The sequence below is a fragment of the Convolutriloba macropyga genome, chromosome 3, assembly GCF_964194025.1.
Source record: "Convolutriloba macropyga chromosome 3, txConMacr16.3, whole genome shotgun sequence".
In the NCBI taxonomy this organism is placed as follows: domain Eukaryota; kingdom Metazoa; phylum Xenacoelomorpha; order Acoela; family Convolutidae; genus Convolutriloba; species Convolutriloba macropyga.
Genome location: NC_134470.1, coordinates 72,368,469 through 72,392,713, shown reverse-complemented (window position 1 = coordinate 72,392,713; position 24,245 = coordinate 72,368,469). Strand labels below are relative to the sequence as shown.

Here is a 24,245-nt window from a genome sequence, read left to right as displayed (position 1 = left end):
ATTTTTTTAATGACAACGAGCAGTCATAATAGAGAAGTGATATTATTATTAGCGCTTGAGTAGAAAAAAACGCAGAAAGGGAGTTGTTTAAGGCGTGATTTTCTGCCAGGCTGTTTCTAAGTCGGAGTGCAAAAGGTACTTGAGCAATATTTTTGTCTCTGAGAGTGCATTATTTCACGAGCGAGGTGTGAATTTTCGAATTTTTTTTCGAGTTCAAACAAAATGTTACATGGAACCCAATTGTGAAGATTTTTTAAGTTGTTTCAATCAATGGTAGGCAGTTAAGATAAAAATGAGAGAAGTTGATGGTATTTTAATATAATTGTTGACATTTCCCTTGCCCTTTTTCTATTGGGTTTTTCTTGTGTAGATACTTATTTGCAGTAAAAAAAATTTCTTCTAGAAGTTTTAATGAGTCCTGCCCTCTTTAGCGGTTGTTTTTGCTGTCTCGTCAATTAAATCCTAAAGTCTCGTGGGCTTTACAGTGATGCGTTATTGAGTCTCTTCAATGGATTATTTTTTAGGTTACAATTTTAATGACCTGAAAATTTCTTATTTTCAAAACTGTTAGGGAGTTTTTCGCTGTTGTTGGCTTTTGATGCCCGTGTTTCCGAGTACTCAAATAAATTCAGTTTTTAAATGAGCTCATTCAGGAGGCCTTACTGCCAAATTGTTGATTGGTCTCACTTTATTGCTTGAAAACTAATTTGTTTGACAACATTCTTTCGGAGAAATCTTGATAACTTGTTGAGTTCTACGTGAGTTGTTTGTCTTTCTTCTGTCTTATCAGTTGGTGTTTCAAGGGAGGGGCCTGTTAGATACTTCTCGAGAATTTTCTTAAACACATAAGTTTTTTCATTTGCCATCTAATAGTGCCTTTTACGTTGAAACTTTCTAGATGTAAAATTTTTTACTTGCATTTTGTTTTTTTAATATTTTTGTTACTTTGTTTCTCAATTCCATTAACAAGAGGTCCAATCGGTTTTTTTGTGCAAGGTAAAACCGGCAATTTGGTTGTAACTATTGTTTCTTATAAACTGAATCACAATTTTTGCATATTTCTGAATACTGCCAAATTTTGTTGTTTTTTTGTCACCTTGTTCGCTAAGGTATGATCATGTGCTGCGACTAGCAAGTGCGTGACAAAATTCATTGTTAAGAACAGTTGATCAATTTTTTATCAAATATCAAACTTTTTATTGAAGAACTTGTCGCGCTTCGTTCTATTAAGTTTTTTTCCAGATTTTTTTTTTCAAATTTTTTTCTGAATATCTTTTCAGTCTCACCGAAAATTAATAGGGGAAATAAAATCAGCTTAAATACATGGCGATATATCACATTGTTTTTATGAAGTGACTGCGAGAAAATTTTCGTTTTGTGGGAAACTGTTGTTCTTTCACCTGATCACTTATGATAATCTTTCGTAGTTTTTGTTTCACGCAATGATTTCTTAAGGTGAAGATCCTTAACATTTGGATTTTTGAAGCGCTATATTTTGTTTTATGTTCTCATGATTCCAGTTCTTTATTACATTGGAAAATGGAATAGCGGAGCGGGTAAAGAAGGTAACAACAAAGGCACTGTCTAAGGTGGTATCTAAACTGGACTAATAAAAACAATGGTTGAACACCATTTCGTTTTTTTTTCGAATTTTTTTGACATTCAGGATTTCACTTCAGATTCTGTTTATCTTTTTTCGTTAAGATAACAATTGAGTGATTGAGTGATAAAAATTGTGATTTCAGTTGGTTCATAGCTTCATTTCTTAAATCCTTTGATATGCAGGCAAAAGTACTGATTTGGAGCTTTACATTTTTTTAAAAAAAACTTTCAGTTTTTTAGTTTCTCGGTTTCATTTATCAAAAATGCTAAGTCTTATGATTGCTGTTTTTGCTAGCTGTTTTTGCTGTCGCGTCACCTCAACTAAATTATTGATATACGGGATAGCCATTCCAGAGAAACTTTAATATATTTGGATAATGGTTCCAGTTTGTACTCCAAAATTTATTGTTTATAAGATATTATTTGAAAACTTATTAAATCTTGTTGTGATAAGATGATTGCTCGGTCTTAAGTATTCTCAGTACTGAAAACTCTCATTTTGCGTCAATACTGAAGTTGCTTTTCGAATTTAGATTACAGCTATCATTTTTTGTGAAATTGACAACATTTAATTGCATGAAATTGTATTCAGTTCTGGAGATTTCTTCAGGATTGGTTTTCTTTTTGTTGTCCTATTAGATTTGTGGTTTAAAACTAGGGTCTTCCTGAGGAATTTATTGCATTTAATTATTGTTTTATTTTAAAATTTTTAGTTGATGATCTATAACTAATTTTACCTTGACACTATCTACTTTTCTAAAAAAAAACAATCAACTGAACATCGACTTCTGGCAGTTTTTTGTTAATTTGTTAAGAGCTAAGTTTTATTTGTTTTCTATCAGTTTTAGTGAATGCTGCATCCATTTGATTTTTTTTTGTCCGTTTGCTTTTTTGGAATTTGGAGATTTTATATTTGCCCACAATGTAATATATAGGGGTCAAAGGATCTTAACGTCAAGATATAGTGATTTTCTAACTCTATAAAGTTTGAGGTAAGCAATATTTGGACGCGTAGTAAGAGCATCATAAAAAAGATTGCGATTCATTTTGATGATTCTGACACCACTCAATTTGAATAATTTTTTTAAACATAATTTTATGTTTTTTTTCCTTTTATTAGTTGCTGCCTCCTTTTGCGTACAACGATTTTGACTATCAATATATGTTGTTTCTATTCTGTTGCAAAAATAATCAATCCCTTGGTTTTTAAGTTTTATTAATTTGTGTTTTGTTTGGCTGGCGGTTTTCTAAGAACCACAGGATATAAAAATTCTGGAAATAAAAATAAACTCAAGATAACAAATTCTCAAGAGAAAAATCAAGAGAAAACAGATTTTGTGGTTCAACGTTTGTTCAACCTACTTTTTTAAAACGTGTTCCATAATTTCTTTTTTTCTAAATGATTCTAAACCACTGTGGTGCAGTAAAAATTTGTGCCTAACCACGGTGCCTATTTGCAGTTGTGTGTATCACGCAGGCTGCATTTTGCAGTTTCTAGCCATCCAAAGCAGGTTGTTTGAAACAACATACAGAAGTTCTTAATTAAAAAAATAATCCCTTATTTCAAGTTGTATTTACTTTGTAGCAAGAAATAGTTTAATCATTTCTACGGAGGGTTTTTTGATAGAAAAAAATTTAGTTACTGCTTAAATTCCCAAAATTTGCGAAAATTAACAAATTGATCTTCATTAAGAGTATTGAATGATTTTAAACGACAAACTTTTTAGCAGTCTGTTTAGTTCATTATGAGCCTATTTTGACAAAATGCTTAGTGAAAACATTTAAAAAAAGTTCACAATATTGGGTTTTTTTTAGTTAGTTGCAGTGATTTTGACCTTGTAAGTTTTAGAAATAAATTTGTGGTTTCTTTGGACGCTGACTTTGCTTAAAATACTACGCGGACCTGTTTTCTAGCAATTTTGTTGCTACTACAGGTCAACAACAACTGATTATTTGATCTTCTGTATAATCTTTCTCTTTTGCTTTGGATCATTTCTTTCGTTGAATATAACAAAGCCTTTCTTTTAGACTTTTTTTAAAAATTTTACAGCAAAAGTGAGATTGAACTTTGTTCTCTGTCTGGGAGAATCATTAAATTTGGTTTTATCTTTTTTGTAATGATGCAAAGTTTTCAGGTTAAAGTATCCATTTAGGTACATACAAAGTTATTTTTCTAGAACCATGCATTAGTTCTTGAATTATGCTCCGTTATGATGTTGTTTTCGCCCGGTAGTTGTATTGCTGCTACCTATTTCCCCATGCTAAACAAAAAAATTAAATCTTATTTTTTTTGTTTTGCTCAATAATTTCGAGAAATGTTTCTATTTTTTTCTATTATTAATGTCGAATCATGCAAAATTCATTGAGTTGTGCTTTCATTTCCTTCCCTTTTTATACATTTTCCCAACTTGTTTTTTTCTCTAATAGAACTAATATGTTGCGTCAGATAAGCGGGCTGTGATTTTGATCCAGTTCAGCGCCTTGACTTTCTAACATGTTTTATGTAAGTTTTCTGTAAACAAATTAAAACTGAAGTTGTTTTTTTTTCGCAATTATTTTCTGTCTTTCACGCTTCAGTTACTTTATCATGTATGTTTTAATAACCGCTAATAATTTCTTTCTTCAAACTCAGATGAAGTTAGGTCTCCTGGTATTCAATTTTCTACTACTTTGGCTAAAATATAGTTCTAAAAAGAAATGTTCGTTCAACAGATTTTTCTTTTGTCAATTAGTGTGGGTGATTTGGTTTTGTGAATATGAAGAGGTCTTCCTAAAACTAAATCAAATAGAACAGCAAATCTGTGGCGTCTTCGATCTGTCAAAGATTGCTATCTGCCAGAAAAATATTTTTATTGCGTTAAATAATTCCTATCATTTTCAGTTTGTATTAAAGCGAAACTTTTGAAATAAAATCAGTGAACTGTTTATCATTAGTACCAACCACAACTGCTCGGAAATTCTTAGCACAATGAAATTTTTTTCCGACAGATGAATTTTCAGGAAAATATTTTCATTGCGTTAAATAGATCATTCTCAATTGGTCATAATGCAAAATATTTTCAAATCAGTGAAAAATTTTTAAACTATAATTGAACTGTACTGGACTAGCACTGAAAACGTGGCATGTTGTATGCCCCCAGTTTTATCCCGTTTGTGGTAACGAATGTCACAACGCGTGGAATCCCATTGTTTGACCAAAAGTTGACTTTTCTACATTCAATTTTGCCATCTTTCCTATTCGAGAGGTAACTGAGATAATCCTATGATTTTTTATGATTTTTAGTCCAAATTTAGAAGTAATTTTCAGGAATAACCGATAAATCGAAATCAAAAGCAACAAGGACTTGGAAAATTGGGTGAACTTGTTTAAAATGGTATCATAGACAGCCCCATAATTAGAAGCATGTGATGTGGTACTGCTGTTTACTTGATGATTTTTAGGTCTATTTTTGATTATTTAGATATCAATCGGATTTTTATGGTCACATTTACCAAAGTATTTTGCTAAAAAGTTCTGGGCACCAATATAGTTCTGAAACGAGATGTCTTTTCAACAGATTTTTATTTTTTCAATTGATCTGGGTAACTTGCCATACTGAATGTCAGGAATTCTTGCATTCTCTAAGTCAAAGAAAGTAGCAAATCTGTGGTGTTTTCAATCTGTCACAGGTCGCTATCTGTCAAAAAAATGTTTTCATTGCGTTAAATAATTCCGATCATTTTCAGTTTGTATTATTGCAAAACCTTTGAAGTGAAATCAGTGAAGTATTAGAAACGTTTAGTTGAACTGTACTTGACTAGCATTAGAAGTGTGAAATGTTGTATGCTTCCAGTTCCTTCCCTTTTGCGGTATCGATTATGACAGCGCGTGGAAGCAATTAGTGTGACCAAAATTAGATCTTTCTACAGCCCGTTTTGCCATTCTGTCCTATTCGAGATGTAATAGAAATTATATTGTAAGTTTGTATTCAAATTTGGCCAAAACTTAGAAACAATTGTGAGACAAAAATGATGGAGTGAAAATCAACAACTATTTTGAAAGAAAATCAACAACAGTGATCTTGTTTTAATTGGTATCAAAGACCGCCCCACTTTCATTTATGTTCAGACAATTTTTGACTTTTTTAAGGGCATCCCAGGTTGGCATATGTGGTAGCATCTTGAAGTTTTCTGTGTCTGAAGTTTCACGATCTTCTTAAAGTACATTGAGTTTTGACCAAGAACTCTTTTTACAAAAAGAACTCTTATTAAGATGTTTTGGAATTTTTTTTAAGTTTTGAAATTTTGATCAGTTTTTGTGCCTGTAATGTAATTTCTTCTATTATTTATATTTATCATTGAAAGGATATCGAAAATGGGTTTTTACAAGGAGCTCCACGTCAACTATAACTGAGCTCCAATTTTGATATTCTGAGCTCAAAAAAAAATCAACAAGGAAAATTGAGTGAACTTGTTTTAAGTGGTATCAAAGACCGGCCCACTTTCACTTATATTCAGACAAATTTTGACTTTCTTCAGGGCATCCCAGGCTGGCATATCTGGTATCAAATTGAAGCTCTCTTTATCTAGAATTTCAATTTGAAAGGCGTTTTTAGAAATTTTGGTATTTGGAAAAAGAAGTCATCGTTTTTTACCTACAATTTCAGGCAATTTAGCCTAATTGTTTTCTATCAAACTTAGCTAAAATTTTGGTCAAATTTCAGTCACCTACATTACCTAGTGGGTTTTTTGAGGATATATTTCAAAAGCAATTATCTTATTGTTCTGTCAATGACTGCACATAGTACCGAAATACAAAAAAAATGCGTTTGTGATTCATAAAACATTAGCGCAAAATTTGAGCCAATTTTCAGAACTTTTTATAAATATCTAAATTTTCGCTTACGTTTTTTTAATTAAACTTTTGTTCCTATGTTCAGTTCGTTTTAAATCTTTGTTTACGTTTTTATAAATTGGTAAAAAAAATCATTGGAGGTCTGTCTGTTAATTGTTGCAAATTTTTTGAAAATAAAAAAAAAGATCTTTCAAATCAAGCCTCAAAAAACTAGGAGTCATTTTAAATTTCAGCGATGGTATGAAATTTTTCTTCAGGCACAATTAACTGAACGCCAATCAATAATGACATATTCTGCATATTTTTAGATTATGGACTACACTGACATTTGAAAAAGAAATAAGATAATCTTTTTGACACTTTTTTTTTTAAAAAATTGACCATCTTTTCTTGCCTCTAATGAAACTTTCTCAGTTATCTTGATTAATCGGTACAACGACATTGAAAATATTAGTTTAGGAGGAGCTTCACGTCAGCTATAAATGAGCTTCAATTTCATATAAATTAGATTGCTTTTGGGTGCCGCCTTTTTTAAAGAAAAATTTATAGATGATTTTGAGGTCAATTTGAAGTCACATCTGAGGCTTTGCGTCATGTAGCGGTGCGGAAAACAACGCTGAGGCAGTACAGATAAAAAACAATTAGAATTCAGGAAGCGAGCGGTAGCAGATCAGATTTGCGCGTGTTTTTGTTGACTTGCCTTGCTATGACTGCTGCTTTCAATTTTATCTCCTTTTCAATACAAAATTTCTTCAAAACAGTTACTAAAAATTAACAAGTTAATTTCACTAGTGCTTAGCATCAACTCTGTGAATCAATTTTAGGATTTCGATAAATTTTTGGTTTTGGAATTTTTTGTTATGAAAAAGTTTTCGATCAAACTTAATTGTGATTCTTCTATACATAATTTTTTGGCAGCTCACCTGATGATCATAAATCAGTTTCATTCGTTTTGAAATCCAGGCAAATTGTTTTGTACTCAGCATGACTTATACTCAAGGATATTACTGCTTGGAAACAGAACACTTATTTTTAAGTTTCGTTATGAAAATTTTGTCTATTTTTTGCTGTTTATCTTTCTCTTGTTGACAGCGTTTTGAGTTTGGTTTATTACATTATTTTATTAACACTTGAATTGCATTTGTTGCTTTATTCAATTTTCGAGGATATTTAGTGTTGTTTTCATCAAGAAAAAATTTTTACAACCATATTTTAAGCATTGATAGTTATAAAAGAGATTTAATAAATCACTTTTGATGATCGTTTCATCTTTTTGTCCGAAACAAGAACAATTTAGATCAAAAATCTTCTTGTGTTAAGGACGTTATATTCGTTTTGAGCCCTCAAGTAACTCTATGGCTCAATCAGAAATAATGTTTGTTCAGAGAGTTTGAATCTCTTAGATTTGATGCTCATAAATTAACAAAAACGGTTTTGGGACTGTTAAATGAAAACTACAGTATAAATATTATTTATATTTAAGGTGCGTCAAGGAGCTTTTTGACATCACCGTTACGTATTCGCGTAATCTGTATCAGCTCTCCATAAAATTTTTTATTGTACTTTTTTTATTATGCGGTGTGGTTGCCTCATAAGCGCTCTTAGCTCAGTCGAAGTATTAACATGGTTCTTAATGCTCTGAAAACACAGGTTTGAAAAAGATTTTTAACTGTTCAATCTCGACTTTTAATTTCGTTTGCTTCATTGTTTACAAACATGTGATTAGTCGTGAAATCAATCATTTAGTCAGGATTCCATTTTTCTCGTAATTATTATTTGCTTGAATTGTATTCGCAAAATTATTCAGCTGTATTTATCATACTGATTAAATGTTGCGATTGCATTTGTTGATTGATTATGAACTGCATTCGTTCATTTTGACATTTATGTGCTATTTAATTCCTTCTGTTTGCCAGAACACCGTTCAGGAGCAAGAAAATACTTCAGAAAAACATAGAAATTTTTGTCCATTGATAAAGATAGCCATATCTTGCATTTATCATACAGAGTGTTACGGCTACAAATAGCTTGTAATTAGAAGAGTTTCACTGAATACATGTGATGTGGTACTGCTGTTTACTTGATGATTTTTAGGTCTATTTTTGATTATTTAGATATCAATCGGATTTTTATGGTCACATTTACCAAAGTATTTTGCTAAAAAGTTCTGGGCACCAATATAGTTCTGGAACGAGATGTCGTTTCAACAGATTTTTATTTTTTCAATTGATCTGGGTAACTTGCCATACTGAATGTCAGGAATTCTTGCATTCTCTAAGTCAAATCAAGTAGCAAATCTGTGGTGTTTTCAATCTGTCACAGGTCGCTATCTGTCAAAAAAATGTTTTCATTGCGTTAAATAATTCCGATCAATTTCAGTTTGTATTATTGCAAAACCTTTGGAGTGAAATCAGTGAAGTATTAGAAACGTTTAGTTGAACTGTACTAGACTAGCATTAGAAGTGGGAAATGTTGTATGCTTCCAGTTCTTTCCCTTTTGCGGTATTGATTATGACAGCGCGTGGAAGCAATTAGTGTGACCAAAATTAGATCTTTCTACAGCCCGTTTTGCCATTCTCTCCTATTCGAGATGTAATAGAATTTATATTGTAAGTTTGTATTCAAATTTGGCCAAAACTTAGAAACAATTGTGAGGAAAAAATGATAGAGTGAAAGAAAATCAACAACTATTTTGAAAGAAAATCAACAACAGTGATCTTGTTTTAATTGGTATCAAAGACCGCCCCGCTTTCATTTATGTTCAGACAATTTTTGGCTTTGTAAGGGCATCCCAGGTTGGCATATGTGGTAGCAACTTGAAGTTTTCTGTGTCTGCAATTTCAGGATCTTCTTAAAGTACATTGAGTTTTGAAAAAGAACTCTTTTTACAAAAAGAACTCTTATTAAGATGTTTTGGAATTTTTTTTAAGTTTTGAAATTTTGATCAGTTTTTGCGCATGTAATGTAATTTCTTCTATTATTTATATTTATCATTGAAAGTATATCGAAAATGGGTTTTTACAAGGAGCTCCACGTCAACTATAACTGAGCTCCAAATTTGATATTCTGAGCTCCAAAAAAATCAACAAGGAAAATTGAGGGAACTTGTTTTATATCAAATTGAGTGAACCTGAGTGGTATCAAAGACCGGCCCACTTTCACTTATGTTCAGACAAATTTTGACTTTCTTCAGGGCATCCCAGGCTGGCATATCTGGTATCAAATTGAAGCTCTCTTTATCTAGAATTTCAATTTGAAAGGCGTTTTTAGAAATTTTGGTATTTGGAAAAAGAATTCATCGTTTTTTACCTACAATTTCAGGCAATTTAGCCTAATTGTTTTTTTTCAAACTTAGCTAAAATTTTGGTCAAATTTCAGTCACCTACATTATCTAGTGGGTTTTTTGAGGATATATTTCAAAAGCAATTAACTTATTGTTCTGTCAATGACTGCACATAGTACCGAAATACAAAAAAATGTGTTTGTGATTCATAAAACATTAGCGCAAAATTTGAGCCAATTTTTAGAACTTTTTATGAATATCTAAATTTTCGCTTACGTTTTTTTGAGTACATTGAGTTTTGAAAAAGAACTCTTTTTACAAAAAGAACTCTTATTAAGATGTTTTGAAATTTTTTTTAAGTTTTGAAATTTTTTTTAAGTTTTGAAATTTTGATCAGTTGAAATTTGATACAAAAAGAACTCTTAATAAGTTGTTTTGGAATTTTTTTTAAGTTTTGAAATTTTGATCAGTTTTTGTGCCTATAATGTAATTTCTTCTATTATTTATATTTATCATTGAAAGGATATCGAAAATGGGTTTTTACAAGGAGCTCCACGTCAACTATAACTGAGCTCCAATTTTGATATTCTGAGCTCCAAAAAAATCAACAAGGAAAATTGAGTGAACTTGTTTTAAGTGGTATCAAAGACCGGCCCACTTTCTCTTATGTTCAGACAAATTTAGACTTTCTTCAGGGCATCCCAGGCTGGCATATCTGGTATCAAATTGAAGCTCTCTTTATCTAGAATTTCAATTTGAAAGGCGTTTTTAGAAATTTTGGTATTTGGAAAAAGAATTCATCGTTTTTTACCTACAATTTCAGGCAATTTAGCCTAATTGTTTTCTATCAGACTTAGCTAAAATTTTGGTCAAATTTCAGTCACCTACATTATCTAGTGGGTTTTTTGAGGATATATTTCAAAAGCAATTATCTTATTGTTCTGTCAATGACTGCACATAGTACCGAAATACAAAAAAATGCGTTTGTGATTCATAAAACATTAGCGCAAAATTTGAGCCAATTTTCAGAACTTTTTATGAATATCTAAATTTTCGCTTACGTTTTTTTGAGTACATTGAGTTTTGAAAAAGAACTCTTTTTACAAAAAGAACTCTTATTAAGATGTTTTTGGAATTTTTTTTAAGTTTTGAAATTTTGATCAGTTTTTGTGCCTGTAATGTAATTTCTTCTATTATTTATATTTATCATTGAAAGGATATCGAAAATGGGTTTTTACAAGGAGCTCCACGTCAACTATAACTGAGCTCCAATTTTGATATAATTTAGATAGTTTTTGTGTGCAACCTTTCTTTAAAGAAATGTTTATATAAAATTTTGTGGTCACAATTGAGGCGGTACAACACGTAGTGGTACGGGAAACAACCCTGAGGACTACAGGAAAGGAAATCTTTTGAACTTTAGGAGCAAATTGCTGTTTCTGAGATAAGAGAAAAATCAGATTTGCAAGAGCTTTTGTTATCTTGCGGTGCTATGAATGCTGATTTAGAAATTTTCCCGCTTTCAATATCAGATTTCTCTATAACAGTTAATAAAACATAAGTCAAACTCCTTAGTGCTCAGCTTCAACTCTGTGAAACAGTTTTTTTTATTTTGATAACTTTTGACTTCGAAAATAGTTGCTTTGAAAAAGTTGTCGATAAAATTTAATTATAGTTTTTCTATACATATTTGTTTGTTTTCCAGAAAGGTTTATACCCATGGAGATTATCTGCAGAGAAACGACCATTTTTGTCAAACAGAGCATTACATTTTTTAAATTTTGTCCTGAAGAATGTTCTCTAATTTTTGCTGTTTTTTATTCTGTTGTTGACAACTTTTTGAGTTTTGGTTGTTGGTTTATTTTGATAAAGTTGTATTCCAATTGTTGCTTTCTGTACGTTTTCAATAAATTTCGGAACGTTTTTATCAGGAAATAGAATTTTCAACTAAATTTTTAAAAAAAGATAGTTCTTATAAATTATAAATAACTATTGATGAACGTTTCGTCCTTCTGTCCAAAACAAGAAAAATTTAGGTCTGAAATCCTCTTGTGTTAATTTCATTGTATTTCTTTACCTCGCTTGTAAGTTCTAATGGTTCTCTCGAAGGTGATATTATATTGCGAGCGTTTGAACTTCATAAATTTGGTTCTCATTTAATGACCATAATTGTTTTCGGACTGTTGAAATGGAAACAACAGTATAAAAGATTGCTTTTTCTTAAGTTGAATCAAAGAGCCTTTTTTTTGTATTTCACGGTAAAAGGATCTCATATGTATCAGCTCTCGATAATATTCTTTGTATTTATTTTAATTTGGAGAGTGGTTGGGCTCTTTGCTCAATCTTTGTATTAACATAATTTCGATTACGCTGAAAATCACAGGTTTCAAATTGCTTGTATTCTCAATTTTGTATTCTTATCAGTATTATTGTTTTTATTGTTTACAGAATGCCTCATTAGTCATAAAATTGTTCAGTTAATCAGGACAAAAGTTTTTTGTGGTTTTTCTTTGCTTAAGTTATATTCGAAGACTAACCTGCTCTGTTCATGAATTTATCAATTAGAATAATTGTTTTAATTGCTTTTGTCGCTTGATTATACAACTCTTGAATTCACTTGAAGTTTTACGTGCTATTTAATTCATTCGTTTTACCAGAACACCGTTTAGGAGTAAAAAAAATTGTGAAAAATTGGGAGAGCTTTGCCCGCTCATAAGGGAAACCAGATTTTGCATTTCTGATACAAATGGCTACGGCAATGAAATGTTTTATTTTAGAAGAACTTCTTTGAATACACGTGATGTGGAGCCGCTGTTTACTTGCTGAATTTTGGCTCTGTTTTTGATTATTTAGAATTAACTCGAATAGATTTTTTTCATTTGTTGTACGGTTTTATTAAATTTTGATCGTCACTTTTACCATTGGCTTTCACTATAACGATGAGAAACTGAGAGAATATGAAAATGAATATGATGAAATCAAAGGTCACCGAATTGACTGAAGAATTGATAGAAAAAATATTAATTTCTCTAATAATTATGGAAGAAGACTGGTCAAGCTCAACCAAAATGGTCAATAATGCAAAAGAATTCAAACTTATGGAGTCTTTGTTTATGCACAATACGTTTTCTGGAAAAACTTTTTATAATATTTATCTTAATATTTTAATTGTAAGTAAGTCTTTCATAATTCAAAGTTACTCAGATGTTTTTTCCTCTAAACACTCGTTCCAAACTTCAGCTATATAACTTAAGCTTTCTTTCAGAAGAACTTGATAAAAACTTGTTTGGTTCTATGACAAACGTTTCTGAAAAAACATTTTCGATTTATTGATATATGTTATGCTTTCAAAGGCGAGTGTGGGAACATTCTGTGCACAGAACAAGCGAGTTTTCTGGGTATTCTTTTTTTAGCTTCCCTGAAGAAATTGTTTTACGCATCAGCTGGAAAAGACACTAAATTTGTTGTGCTACATCAAAGGTTTCCAAGTTAGTGATAAGACAGCTGCAACAAACAAATTCGACTACGAATGGGGAGCTTCCTGTTCATTGAACAAAACCAAAACCATGGGAGCCTTCTCGTTGAGAATTTAAGTTCATTTTTTTTCAATTTTGAGAAAAACGCATTCAATTGTTGTTCCAATTTTTCCGTGTCTCAATTAGTTATTTTTCTTAAACTATCCTTTATGATAATCGTCCACCTTAGCAGTTTTTTTTAAAAAAAAAACACAAATCAGAGACAAGCCTGCAAGCCAATTTCAGAATCGAAAGCCCGACAAATATTCTACTCTGAAATGTCACATCAGTTCGCTGAACACCTTTTCGAGCCTTACTCCAATTTTGTTTGATCTTCAAACCAATCAAAAAGTTTTCCTTGATTATGTAACAAAATAAATAACAAAATATATAGATAACAGGATCTTTTAAGTCCTCGCATGGGGTCGCTCACTGGGTATAGATGCATATACATGCAAAATAAATACATTTTATACAAAAAGTTCGAGAAAAGTCAGCATTCTAAGAGCCAAATAAATTAATTGTTGAATTCGGGTAAATTGATAGCGGCTGATATCCCGAACGTAGTTTTAAGTTTCAGATACAAATGCTAATAATAGTTGAATGTATGGAGTTGCTTTTAGTTGCTGTGTACGAAGTGAGACGAAAAGAACTGAACATGGGAGCCGCAGAACTCTTAGCGTTCTATAAGACAGACGGAGCTCACATTGTCGAACAAACAAGTATCAGCCGATGTGAGGAGTTTTGCACTTACGGCCACGTTCGTATTGGTTATTTGAATGGGTGTAAATTCTTTCTGCCACATGATTCTAATGGAGACGGGGTGACTGACGTGTGCATTCTTGTTCCACCCACCACCAAAACGATTGAAGACATGGACTACCCGTACAGCATAATATTTGTAAAAATGGAACTCAATATTAACAGTTCAACCGTGTCTCAAGTTATGGAGGCTCATAGTCCGTACATTCAGTTCAGTAAGTATCAATTTAAAAATTTAGAAAATCATTTTTTTTGTATAAGAATTGTATAATCTTTAGTTTTACAAAGCGGAACTGCTTAGATTAATTACTGCGAAGCGTTAACTGGGGCAATTATTGCCCTTCTCTTGGTTTTTTCAATTCAAAGAATTCGAAATGTATTGGGGTGTTGTTCAAAGCTAATTTTTTCTATGACTTTGATCTTCATTATTTTCAAGAAATATTGTCAAATTTAAGATGCATTACGAGTTTTTATTGATCATTTTGTGGTCTTTTTTTAGTCTCTTTAGTTGCTAAAGATTCTTATTTATTCGACTTAATTTCTTCAGTTTTTAGCTGTTATTTTTTTGACATTTACAAATTTGTTTCCAAAAAATTTTACTGAACCTCTGAGTTTTGTTGGTCTTTTGTTTTGTTGTTTTTATTCCTGTTTTCTAACTTAATTCCAGTGACATCAGATTTTAATTGTTGCTAACAAGTAATAAATGAATCTAATTAGTCGCATTAGTTCATTGGATTTGTTTTTAAGAATCTGAGATCAGCTTTTTAAAAAGTAAAAACTGACTTTTCGGTCTTATTTTTTTTTTGTTTTTTGTTCTCTTAGCTCTAAGTCTCAAAAACAAAAAAATATATTCTCTTTCTTGTTCCATTTGTTGACACTTTTTTGGCTCCCACTTTTAGCAAATGTTTTGATTCATGCCATGAGATACCATGATTTTCGAATGGATTAAGTAAATTTGTGAATCCTGCCTTCATTTTTAGTTCCGTGGTCCCTTTTCAGCCCCTAGATCGGCTAACATGTTATCAATGATATTTAAAGTGCTGTGTTTGAAAATTTTGGCTGGCAGTCATTAGGTTCTCTTAGTTTGGCGACACTGCTTTTGAAAATTTCTTATTTTTGCTAATTTTCTTCAAGTTTTGCCTCTTTTTTGCATTGTCAGTCAGTGAGTTCAACAAGGATGTTGTATTATGTGCACATTCGATTGATGTAAGAAGGAAAAATTTTCAAAATTTGTTGTTATTTTTTGGGATTCATAGAGCACTAAATCTAGAATAGAGATCTTTTTTTATTATTTTTAGATTTTGCGTCTATAGGGACATGCTTTGTTGACTGACTTAGTTTTGTGTTGCTGTAAAATTTTTTCTTGTGGGTCATTAGTTAGTTCAATTCTTACTGTTGAAATATTAATTGTTAGACCACTAGTTATTTCATTTCTTTGGATGTTAATGCAAAACGGCACGCTATGACTTTTATTTCGTTGTCAAAAATTTTATTGCGACCACATGACGCCACATTCACTTCAAATATCTGTTTTGTTCATTCGTTCAAGCAATTGCAATTGATTTTTGTGCGTGACGTCATTTTTCACTTTTATTGCAGCGAGTGTTTAGCTCATTCTTGTTATTAACTTTTGACTTCTTCAAAAATGACCTCTTCACCTCACTCTCAAATTGACGCTCATTTCAAGGAGATGAGGTTAATCAGGTGTGTGTCACTCTAAATGAAGATTGTTTGAAATCAACTAATAGAGGCAGCAATACATTATACCAATTTTTCAACAAAATATAACATCTCATCTTTAAAAAAAATTCTTTTTTTGGTCTGTTTGGTTTACTATCTTTTGGAGAATGCAGATCAACTATTTTTATGCAATCTGTTAACTACTTTATTTGATGTAAGTTTATCCCAAATACATCAAAAAGTAAGCTGGCAGCATACTTAAATTGTAACTGTTCAGTTTTGTATTCCCGAACAGAACGTCTTCTCATGATACCGTCTGGGACCACAATGACCTCTGACCACGTTGTCCTAGACCATATTGAAATCTGACCAGACCCCGGGCCCGCAAAGTGCTCTAATCAGTCCGCCAGAGACAAAGACCTCTGTTGAGACTGTCGAGACCACAATGAATTCTTATCAGACTGTCTCAGACTAAAATCGCAGAAAAAGCCTTTTCATAAAACGTTGCCCGCCTTAAAGTGTTATAAAAACTTAAAACGTTGCCCCTTTTTGTACACCACAGCTAATTTTTTTTGCTGAATAGAAGAAACCGGACATATTTGTGAAAAAAACTCAAACAGTGCTCAAATTATACAAGTTGTGGCCTGTCACTTACTAGTGAGAGAATCTGTTGGTTCTAAAAACGACCTCTTGAATCAATAGACTCCACAGAAATCTGTAATCATGATAATTTTGGATTTTCTTTGCTTCTGTTCAACCCGTTTTATATTTTTACTCCAAAAAAGATGTAAGATTAGGGTTTAATCGGGGGAAATTTTAGCCGATTACCCTCAAAACTCTTACATTAATTTGGGGGTAATGAGGGATAAAACTACACAAGAGTAGGGAGGTAATGGGATAAAACGACGCAAGAGAGGGGGGGTCTTGCATCGTTTTACCCCCCCCCCCCCATTACATCCCTCCTCTTGCGTCGTTTTACCCCCATTACCTCCCTACTCTTGTGTCATTTTACCCCCATTACCTCCCTACTCTTGAGTCGTTTTACCCCCATTACCCCCTACTCTTGTGTCGTTTTACCCCCATTACCCCCTATTCTTTTGTCGTTTCACCCCCATTACTCCCACTCTTACCTCGTTTTACCTCATACCTCGGGGTAAAATCTAAAATTAACCCCACCCCCACTACCCTCACAACATAAGCCCCATTACCCCCTAACCATACATCGTTTAAACCCTCATAGACAATTACTCCCTACTCTTACGTCAGTTTGAGTTGTAATCAGGGTGGGGGGGAATTGGACACGGGAAGCCAACAACTCATTTTTTTAAAAAAAATAACAGCATTTTAATGAAAAAAGATGGAACGCAACACAGTTGTGGTTGTTACAGTTTCGGATCAGGGACCTATTCTCCCCCCCCCCCCCCCCCCCCAGCTATGTGAGCATAAATCTTTCATGACCCCCAAGCGCACGTGCTACTTTCTTACGTAGTAACGTGCTATATAACAACATATATTTTGTAACTGGGAGTCAGTAAAAAAAAACTTGGGGGGGGAACAGACTAGATCCCGGATCAATCACCCCTGCTCTCAAAATGATCTTTGATCAAAGTTAAGTAAGATCGAGCTCGCCACTGATCAGTCCTCTGATCCTGAGTTGCCGAGGCTGTACCCTACCTTTTTGTTTCAAGTGCGGATAGAGGGTATATGCGCCTGATCATTTTGACCAAGACAGTTCAATTGGTTTAGTGATACCATTCCTGGGCCTAAGCCTTATGATAAACTACAAAAGATAAGCGGTAACTACAGTTGACAAGTTCGAAAATTCGTTGTAAAATTGGGTACAAAAAATTGCGCCACCTTTTTTTTTTATTTTTTAACGTTAATTACCGCCTATCGTACATATTTCTGCCAATATTCCTTAACCCGAGACAATCAAATCTGTTGGAAAGTTTTTTATAAGCCATATATTTATAAATATTTTATATATGCATATACATACAAAATACGTACAATTTTTTTAATCTAGAAAAGTTAACTAACAATCTAAGAGTACAAAATATGTTGAATTCGCTTTTTAAGAATTGAACTGTTGAACTAATGAAAACTCGACGCTAAGTTAAACGCCAAAGTTCATAGGATCAACGCTAAAATTTAAACTTTGAATTTATTTCAAATTAACCGCCAATCTTACCTAAGTTTGCATATTTTATTGTTGACACCTTGGTCCGAGATACACCATCTTCAACTACATAGAAAAAATTAAATATCGTATAGCATTTTGGTTATCATAGATAGGATCGGACACGAACAACATTGTTGTCATTTTCTATTGCATTCTGAAAATGATGCTGCAATGCATTTTAGACTAGGGATTTTTTCCGCAGAATCAAATGCCTTGCGTGAATCTTTCGTTATAATCTTTGCAGTTTGACTGCTCTCGAAGAGAAGCAATTATTGTAAATGTGTTTCTCTTTTTATAAATTGAAGCGGAGTATTGAGATTCTAAATGTTTTTTAATGGACGCTAGTCTTTTCATGACTTGAAATTTTGACTTTTGTTTTCTAACACTGACTTCTATTTTAAAACGTTGACTTCTTTTACCGAACATTGGACATTAACGATAACTTAGTATGCAATGTATAATTAGGAAAACTGATAAAATTATTCATGGTGAAAAACTCATTTTGAGAATTTGATCCCGTATAAGTCCAGCCAACCTATCTAACCTCTCCCCAACCCTAACTAGCCCCCCACACCTACCCCCACCCCCACCAACTCGCTGTCTTCGCCTACTTCTCCCCATCCTCACATACCCCGCCCCCACCTAACCCCTTCCCCATCCTCCCATCCACATTTCTCACTAAAAATTGTTTTTTTTCTCACTCTATATAGCTTTGTTCATAGTTTGAAATAGATTAGGAATAGTGAGATAAGAGTTTCTATGGGTATTCTACCGGCTGTGTTCCTATGGAAAATTTTCACCTGACCATTCTTTGACTCTTCGAGTGACTTTTACGCCGTTGACTTTCTGCGTTTTGCGTGATTTCAAGTTCTCTCTCATGCACAATTTCAGGCAGCTGAATTCATTTGACTACAATTTGTTGCTCAAGGTCATATGATAAGTGCGCCTAAACTAGTGCCATTTTTGCACTTTAAATACTAATAGTTGTTTATACTTATCTCTAATGAGATTATTTGAATTGCTGTTGTGAATTTCCTAGTGTCATTCAGGCTACACCCCCTCTCCTTGACTGAAGCAGGCTGCAATTGATTAGAGCTCCAACGAGTCGTTGGAGAGCAATTCTTTCGACGCTATTCGGTTATGTTTAGATACCGTACGCGATGTTCTTCCGTTTTGTTGCAAAAATATGCATGAAATTGCAAGAATTTCATGAAGTTGAGCCATTGTGAAGAGAAGCGTTTGTGATACTTATTGATTAGACCTCCTGTATACAAGTTCTATGTGTACTCCAAACAAACAGTAAAAAACTCTAATGTTACTATAAAGACTTTACTCTGTACTCTGTACCCAAAGAACACTACACAGCTTTGACATAATTTGGTTTACTAGAAAGCCAATAGAACTGGTCTTCTAATCCCTGCTACTTCAAAGAACAATACAACTTATCCGGAGACGACAAAGTCCAACAAAAATTGGATTTTTTCAACAAGCGCTGCCCCAGTAAATTATGCACGACCATTGGTACACATATAAACAATATGCATGCATTTGAGTTGTTACGTGTAATAAGGAAAATAGGCATTGCGAGAAAATAACAGAGCAATGAAAATTATTGTTCTTTTCATCATATTTTGGGCGTGCATAAATTGGAGCTATGTAGGATTAGGGTATGGGGGGGCAAGGGGGGAAAACACTGAAAAAAAATGAAAGAACTAATTATTTCTTCGTCGAATTGAAAATGAACAACGGAAATGAAAAGAATCAAGGAAAATCAATATTTGAATCTCCCCTCCTCGGAATCAAGTGCCATTTGTTGATACAATGACGTACTAGGTAATTACAAACGCTTCTTTGTAGGGGGGTACATAACGCTTAGGAACACAATTGATTACAATTGCGGTATTCAATTGTAATTAATTACCGAAAAAAATTGTAAGCAATGAAAAAAGTGAGTTAATAATAGACTTGAAAAAGAAGACCTTTGTTGTGCTTTGAACAAAACCTCAAGCAAACTTCATAGGTTTAGCAAACAGAATCGATCTTGATGATTTAAATAAAACTTATACTAGCCCTACACACTGCCAACCTTACTCTGGACATCTCTTGATAAAAATTTGTATTCTTTTTTCAACTGAGTAAAAATTTTACCTCTAAGAGACGCATGTGTTCCAATAACAGAGAGAAAAACTTTCCGTTACCCAAGAGCATTAATATTTTATCAGAAGTGTTCGTCTCCTTTATTTTGAACCGGCAGTTTTTTCATGTTCTGCGCTAAAATTTCAAACGAACACTCATATCGCCTTTATTTCTTCCAAAATCCTAATTTTTAGAATTTTCTAGCTTTGAAGTTGGAACCTATACGCTCAAACTAAACCCAACTATAATGCCCAAACTTCATCTGATAAAATCAAATCAGGAAAATTAACTTCTTTCATCATATATGCAGGCGAAACAATAACAAGAGGACATAGATTTTCATGGTTGAGATTTAAAGCAAATCATTGTTTGCTGTACAAAGCAGATAAAATCTCGGTTTTCTCTCTCTCTCTCAAACACTATTGTTTTTGTTTCAGCGGACGTTTACGCCTTGGACTACAAAAATCAAGTTTGCAACTCTGACAGCTTCAAGATATCTAAAAATGTGTTTATTTGCACGGGATGCTAAAAATCATTCGGGGCTCAAAGACAACAAACTCATTCTATATATAAATATATATATATATATATATATATATATATATATATAAAATATATTTACGCAATTGCTTTTTTGTTCTTTGTTGTCTTACTTAGTCTCAATAATGACAGGTATTTTCTGTGGACGCTTAAGTTGTATTTGTTTTGATATTTGCGGAATTGGCTATTATCTGCTCCGTAATTGTACAGAAGCCGAAATCTGCTGATAAAGAATTCCACCTATGTTTTGCTATCCTGTTTCTCTGGTTCTTGTTTCTTCTTTTCTATCATCTTTGGTATCTTGATCCGTATGTTTTGAGTTACCTTCAGCTGTTGCGCAATTCGGAGCTCCGTTTTTTTGGGAGCCGTTTTCGGGAACAAAGTTTTCCTAAAGAGTTTTCGTTGTTTTCTCGGTTCTTCTTCTGAACATTGTCATGTGAAGCTCCTTTCCTCTTGTCCGATGGCTGTTTAATTGCTTGCTCTAAATTGAAGTTTTTAGCGATTTTGATTGTCCTGTGGTCTTTTTATGCATTTTTTCGGTGAACCATTTTTTTGCTGAACCAACCAAATCTTGGCTGAGCAGATCTCTAAGAGCTGTATGCTTAACCGGTCCCTAAGAATGGCATTCACCGGAAAGAGAGCGGTTCTCATATTGAAAATTTGACCATCCTCAGTCACCCGAGCCCACTCAAACCCCCACTACAACCTACGACTCCGGGCCCACTCCGCTCATCCCATCTTAATGCTAGCATCTTCCCCACGCTGGGTACTACCGATGGCAACCGCTCGCTGGTAGTTTGAGAGAAATTTCTGCGACGTTAGTCAGTTATGATTTGCGCTTTGTCTGTTCGTGTTTTTGTTCTTTCAGCCATTTTTTATTAGGGATACTTCCCTCTGGTATTTGATGAGATCGATTTGAATTTCAATAGAGGTTGTGTATGTACATGACTGAATAAATTGAGTAGGCATGCAAAAATGAGTAAAACTGAGTAAGCATGCAAAAAAATAACCATTTGCAAAAAAGCACCTTAAGAACATGACGTTGAATCTCCTCCAGAGAAGTTTGATTGGATCAAGCCGGGATGAATGTTTGGAATACAGCTCAAGACTAAACAATGCAGTACAATATTTTTTGGTCCAAGACTATAGCTGCTTTTGATGTATTGACCAATTTTGCAGATGTAAAGCCTTAAGTTTAGGTTCAAAGGCTCAAATTATTGTTTTTTTTTTGCAAAAATTCAAACCTTTCATTGATAGGGCGTGTAAAAAAAATAGATGGGATTGGATTTTGTTTCAATTTAGAGATTGGTACTGCTATGTTCAGCTAGCAATTTTCTCAAATCAAGACAGGAACAATCATGAATTATGTTTTCATTTATTAATAAGGAACAAACTGATCTCCTATTAAAATGGAAAATGTTGCAACAGCATATGTTATTAATATCTGTTGGGAACCCAAATTTTGTTTTTAGAAAAAATTTCCTTCAAATTTTCTCCTCTTATTTTAAAAATTTTTTAATCTGTTTTGCATCCCGGGTAGGAAATTCCTTTACACCTCAAAGGAATATTAGTAATCTTTCTAAATCGTATATGATGCCTGGTAATCATACTAAGTGGTTCGTGCTTTTATGAATTCTAAGCAAAGACTCTAGGATCATAAATCGTTTTAGTAGTCTTAAGTAGATCGTAAAAACTCTACACGAGCATGAATTTTGTGAGAGCACTTTTTCACAATTAAAAAAATAAGTAATTTAATTCTTATTAGTGACATGAAAAACTTTGTGTCAGAGTTTTATTATTGACTGTATAATGTCATCAGGCAGATAAGAAGCCTCTTGTGTCGCAGAAAAGCGATGACATTTTCTTATGAAAAAACTAATTAGATCAATTTCTTTGTTTTACATTAGATCAATCTCTAACGCATCGCTAAATCTGTATTGTAGTTTTTTTTATTTTACGCAAAAAGAAGGTCTATCCCGGTATCCCCCAATAACCAGCAGCTAAATTTAAAGACAACTTTGTTCCTTTAATATCACAAATTAGCAAAATGCTCGACCCTGATGAAAACTACTTCTAACAATACTTAGTTTTCGGTGATGCAACTCTATGTGGTCTGTACTAACCTTGAAAAGATCATATACGATTCTTAACATTCACTGCAAGGTTGCTTTGAGAATTTTTTGACTCATATGGAACCAAAGCTGTACAGCGCATGACTACCAAGACCGTTCTTCTCGGGATGTCAACATACTAGCTGCAATTTTTTTAAATCTGTAAGTAAAACACAGCTCATTCAATTTTCTCTCATATATGATTTTGAAATCGCATTTTTCCTTAACCTCCTTTTATTGTTTTTCCTCTGCCGCAGTGAATTAACTGAAACTCTACATAAAAAAAATTTCAAATGAGCTCAATGACTTTTTATATGAAACCTCAAAATCACTCGAAATTCTTTGCCCTAAAAAGAAATCAGCTTATCACCAGTTGTTTTTCGATAAGCCAGGCAGATAAGCTGCTGCTTTACGACATTTTAACTTATTTATAAGTTTCTTACCTCGAACAAACTATTTTGGACGTAGAACATTTCACGGAAACTCAAAGAGAATAGATTATAAAGGTTCAAATTTGTTCCAACAGTTGCTTCCAGACATCAATAACAATATAATGTTTTTGTGACTCTCTACAGCATTTCTAACAATTTGTGCAGTTGAAAATATAAAAGCGAAACACGCATGACTTTCCTAAATTTTAAGGAGTTGGATTTGAGCGAAATTTAGAGAAAAAACTATAAGAAAAAAGAGCAAACGAAGGCCACGCAAGTGTAAAGAACTGTTTCGGAAGATTTCATAGAAAACAGAAAATGAACTGTAAGGTTAAAAACTATATTTCCAAATGACACAAACTGGTGTACCTCAAGGTACAAAACTTAAGCCTACAATTTTATTTCTAATGGTTAACTTTGTAGGAGACAAAATGATATTTGACTTTAAAAGAGTCAGCATTGCGGATCATAATAACTAACAACATGAAATTAAAAACTCTGAAGAAAATTATTAAACACAAGGCGAGTATTTGTGAGAGATATTTTTTGAACAACAATATGAGGCTCTAAAAACTGAGTTTTTATAATTATCAAATGAAATAAATGAAATAGCAAATTTATGTTATGGGGTTTCAACGGTCAAAATGACTAGAGTTACTAGCTTTCAACATTGATAATATTTTGACTTCAAACACATAGGAGAATGATCTCCCCAGTAAATTGTGAAAATAGTTGATCTCTGAACTAAACAATGAAAATCCGTCTCGCAAACCATACTGCTGTTGCTCATCAATTCTCTATTCGTTGCTCAAATAAATTGCAATTCTGGTTTCTTATAAAAAAGGTTCCACTGCAGACAAAATTGAGAAATAAAGTTTCTATATGAGGAAGAAAGAATTATTCAAGCCGAGATATAGTCCTAACACGTGAAACAAAAAATTAAAAGACATTCTGTCTTTTTATACAAACAAAAAGCTGTGGCGGGCAAAAATAGTTGATAAAAATTTGAATACAAACATAATTACAGCAGAAGAAACTTTTTTGTCAACCTCAAATGTAAACAGCTACGATAATTGATCGTTTCCACAAAAAACTGCTGAATCCCGAATAAAATTACCTCTAAATTTTAAAAATTAGGCCAACAAACAGCCTTAAAACGGAACTTACTT

At 32.9% G+C, this 24,245-nt stretch overlaps 2 protein-coding genes across 3 annotated transcripts in view; both read left to right on the top strand.

The window, feature by feature from the left end:
• Positions 1-2,029: 2,029 nt before the first annotated feature.
• Positions 2,030-24,245, top strand: part of LOC142336435 (uncharacterized) — a 289,933-nt gene continuing 267,717 nt past the window's right edge. For both annotated transcript variants that reach the window (XM_075385267.1, XM_075385266.1), the window contains exon 1: positions 2,030-2,042. The gene's annotated coding sequence lies outside the window, so the exon portion shown is untranslated. The remainder of the gene's footprint in view (positions 2,043-24,245) is intronic.
• Positions 13,842-21,693, top strand: LOC142336729 (uncharacterized). Its single transcript, XM_075385641.1, has 3 exons — positions 13,842-14,211; positions 20,432-20,499; positions 21,568-21,693. The coding sequence occupies exons 1-3, from the start codon at positions 13,842-13,844 to the stop codon at positions 21,691-21,693; spliced, it is 564 nt and encodes a 187-aa protein (XP_075241756.1).

What these genes read in the sequence shown, in the direction of transcription:
- LOC142336729 (XM_075385641.1), top strand. Translation starts at nt 13,842, where the DNA reads ATGGAGTTGCTTTTAGTTGCTGTGTACGAAGTGAGACGAAAAGAACTG. An exon ending in TAGTCCGTACATTCAGTTCA is followed by an intron (nt 14,212 to 20,431) that starts GTAAGTATCAAT and finishes TTTTTGTTTCAG; the next exon opens with CGGACGTTTACGCCTTGGAC. An exon ending in GCTTCAAGATATCTAAAAAT is followed by an intron (nt 20,500 to 21,567) that starts GTGTTTATTTGC and finishes AAGCACCTTAAG; the next exon opens with AACATGACGTTGAATCTCCT.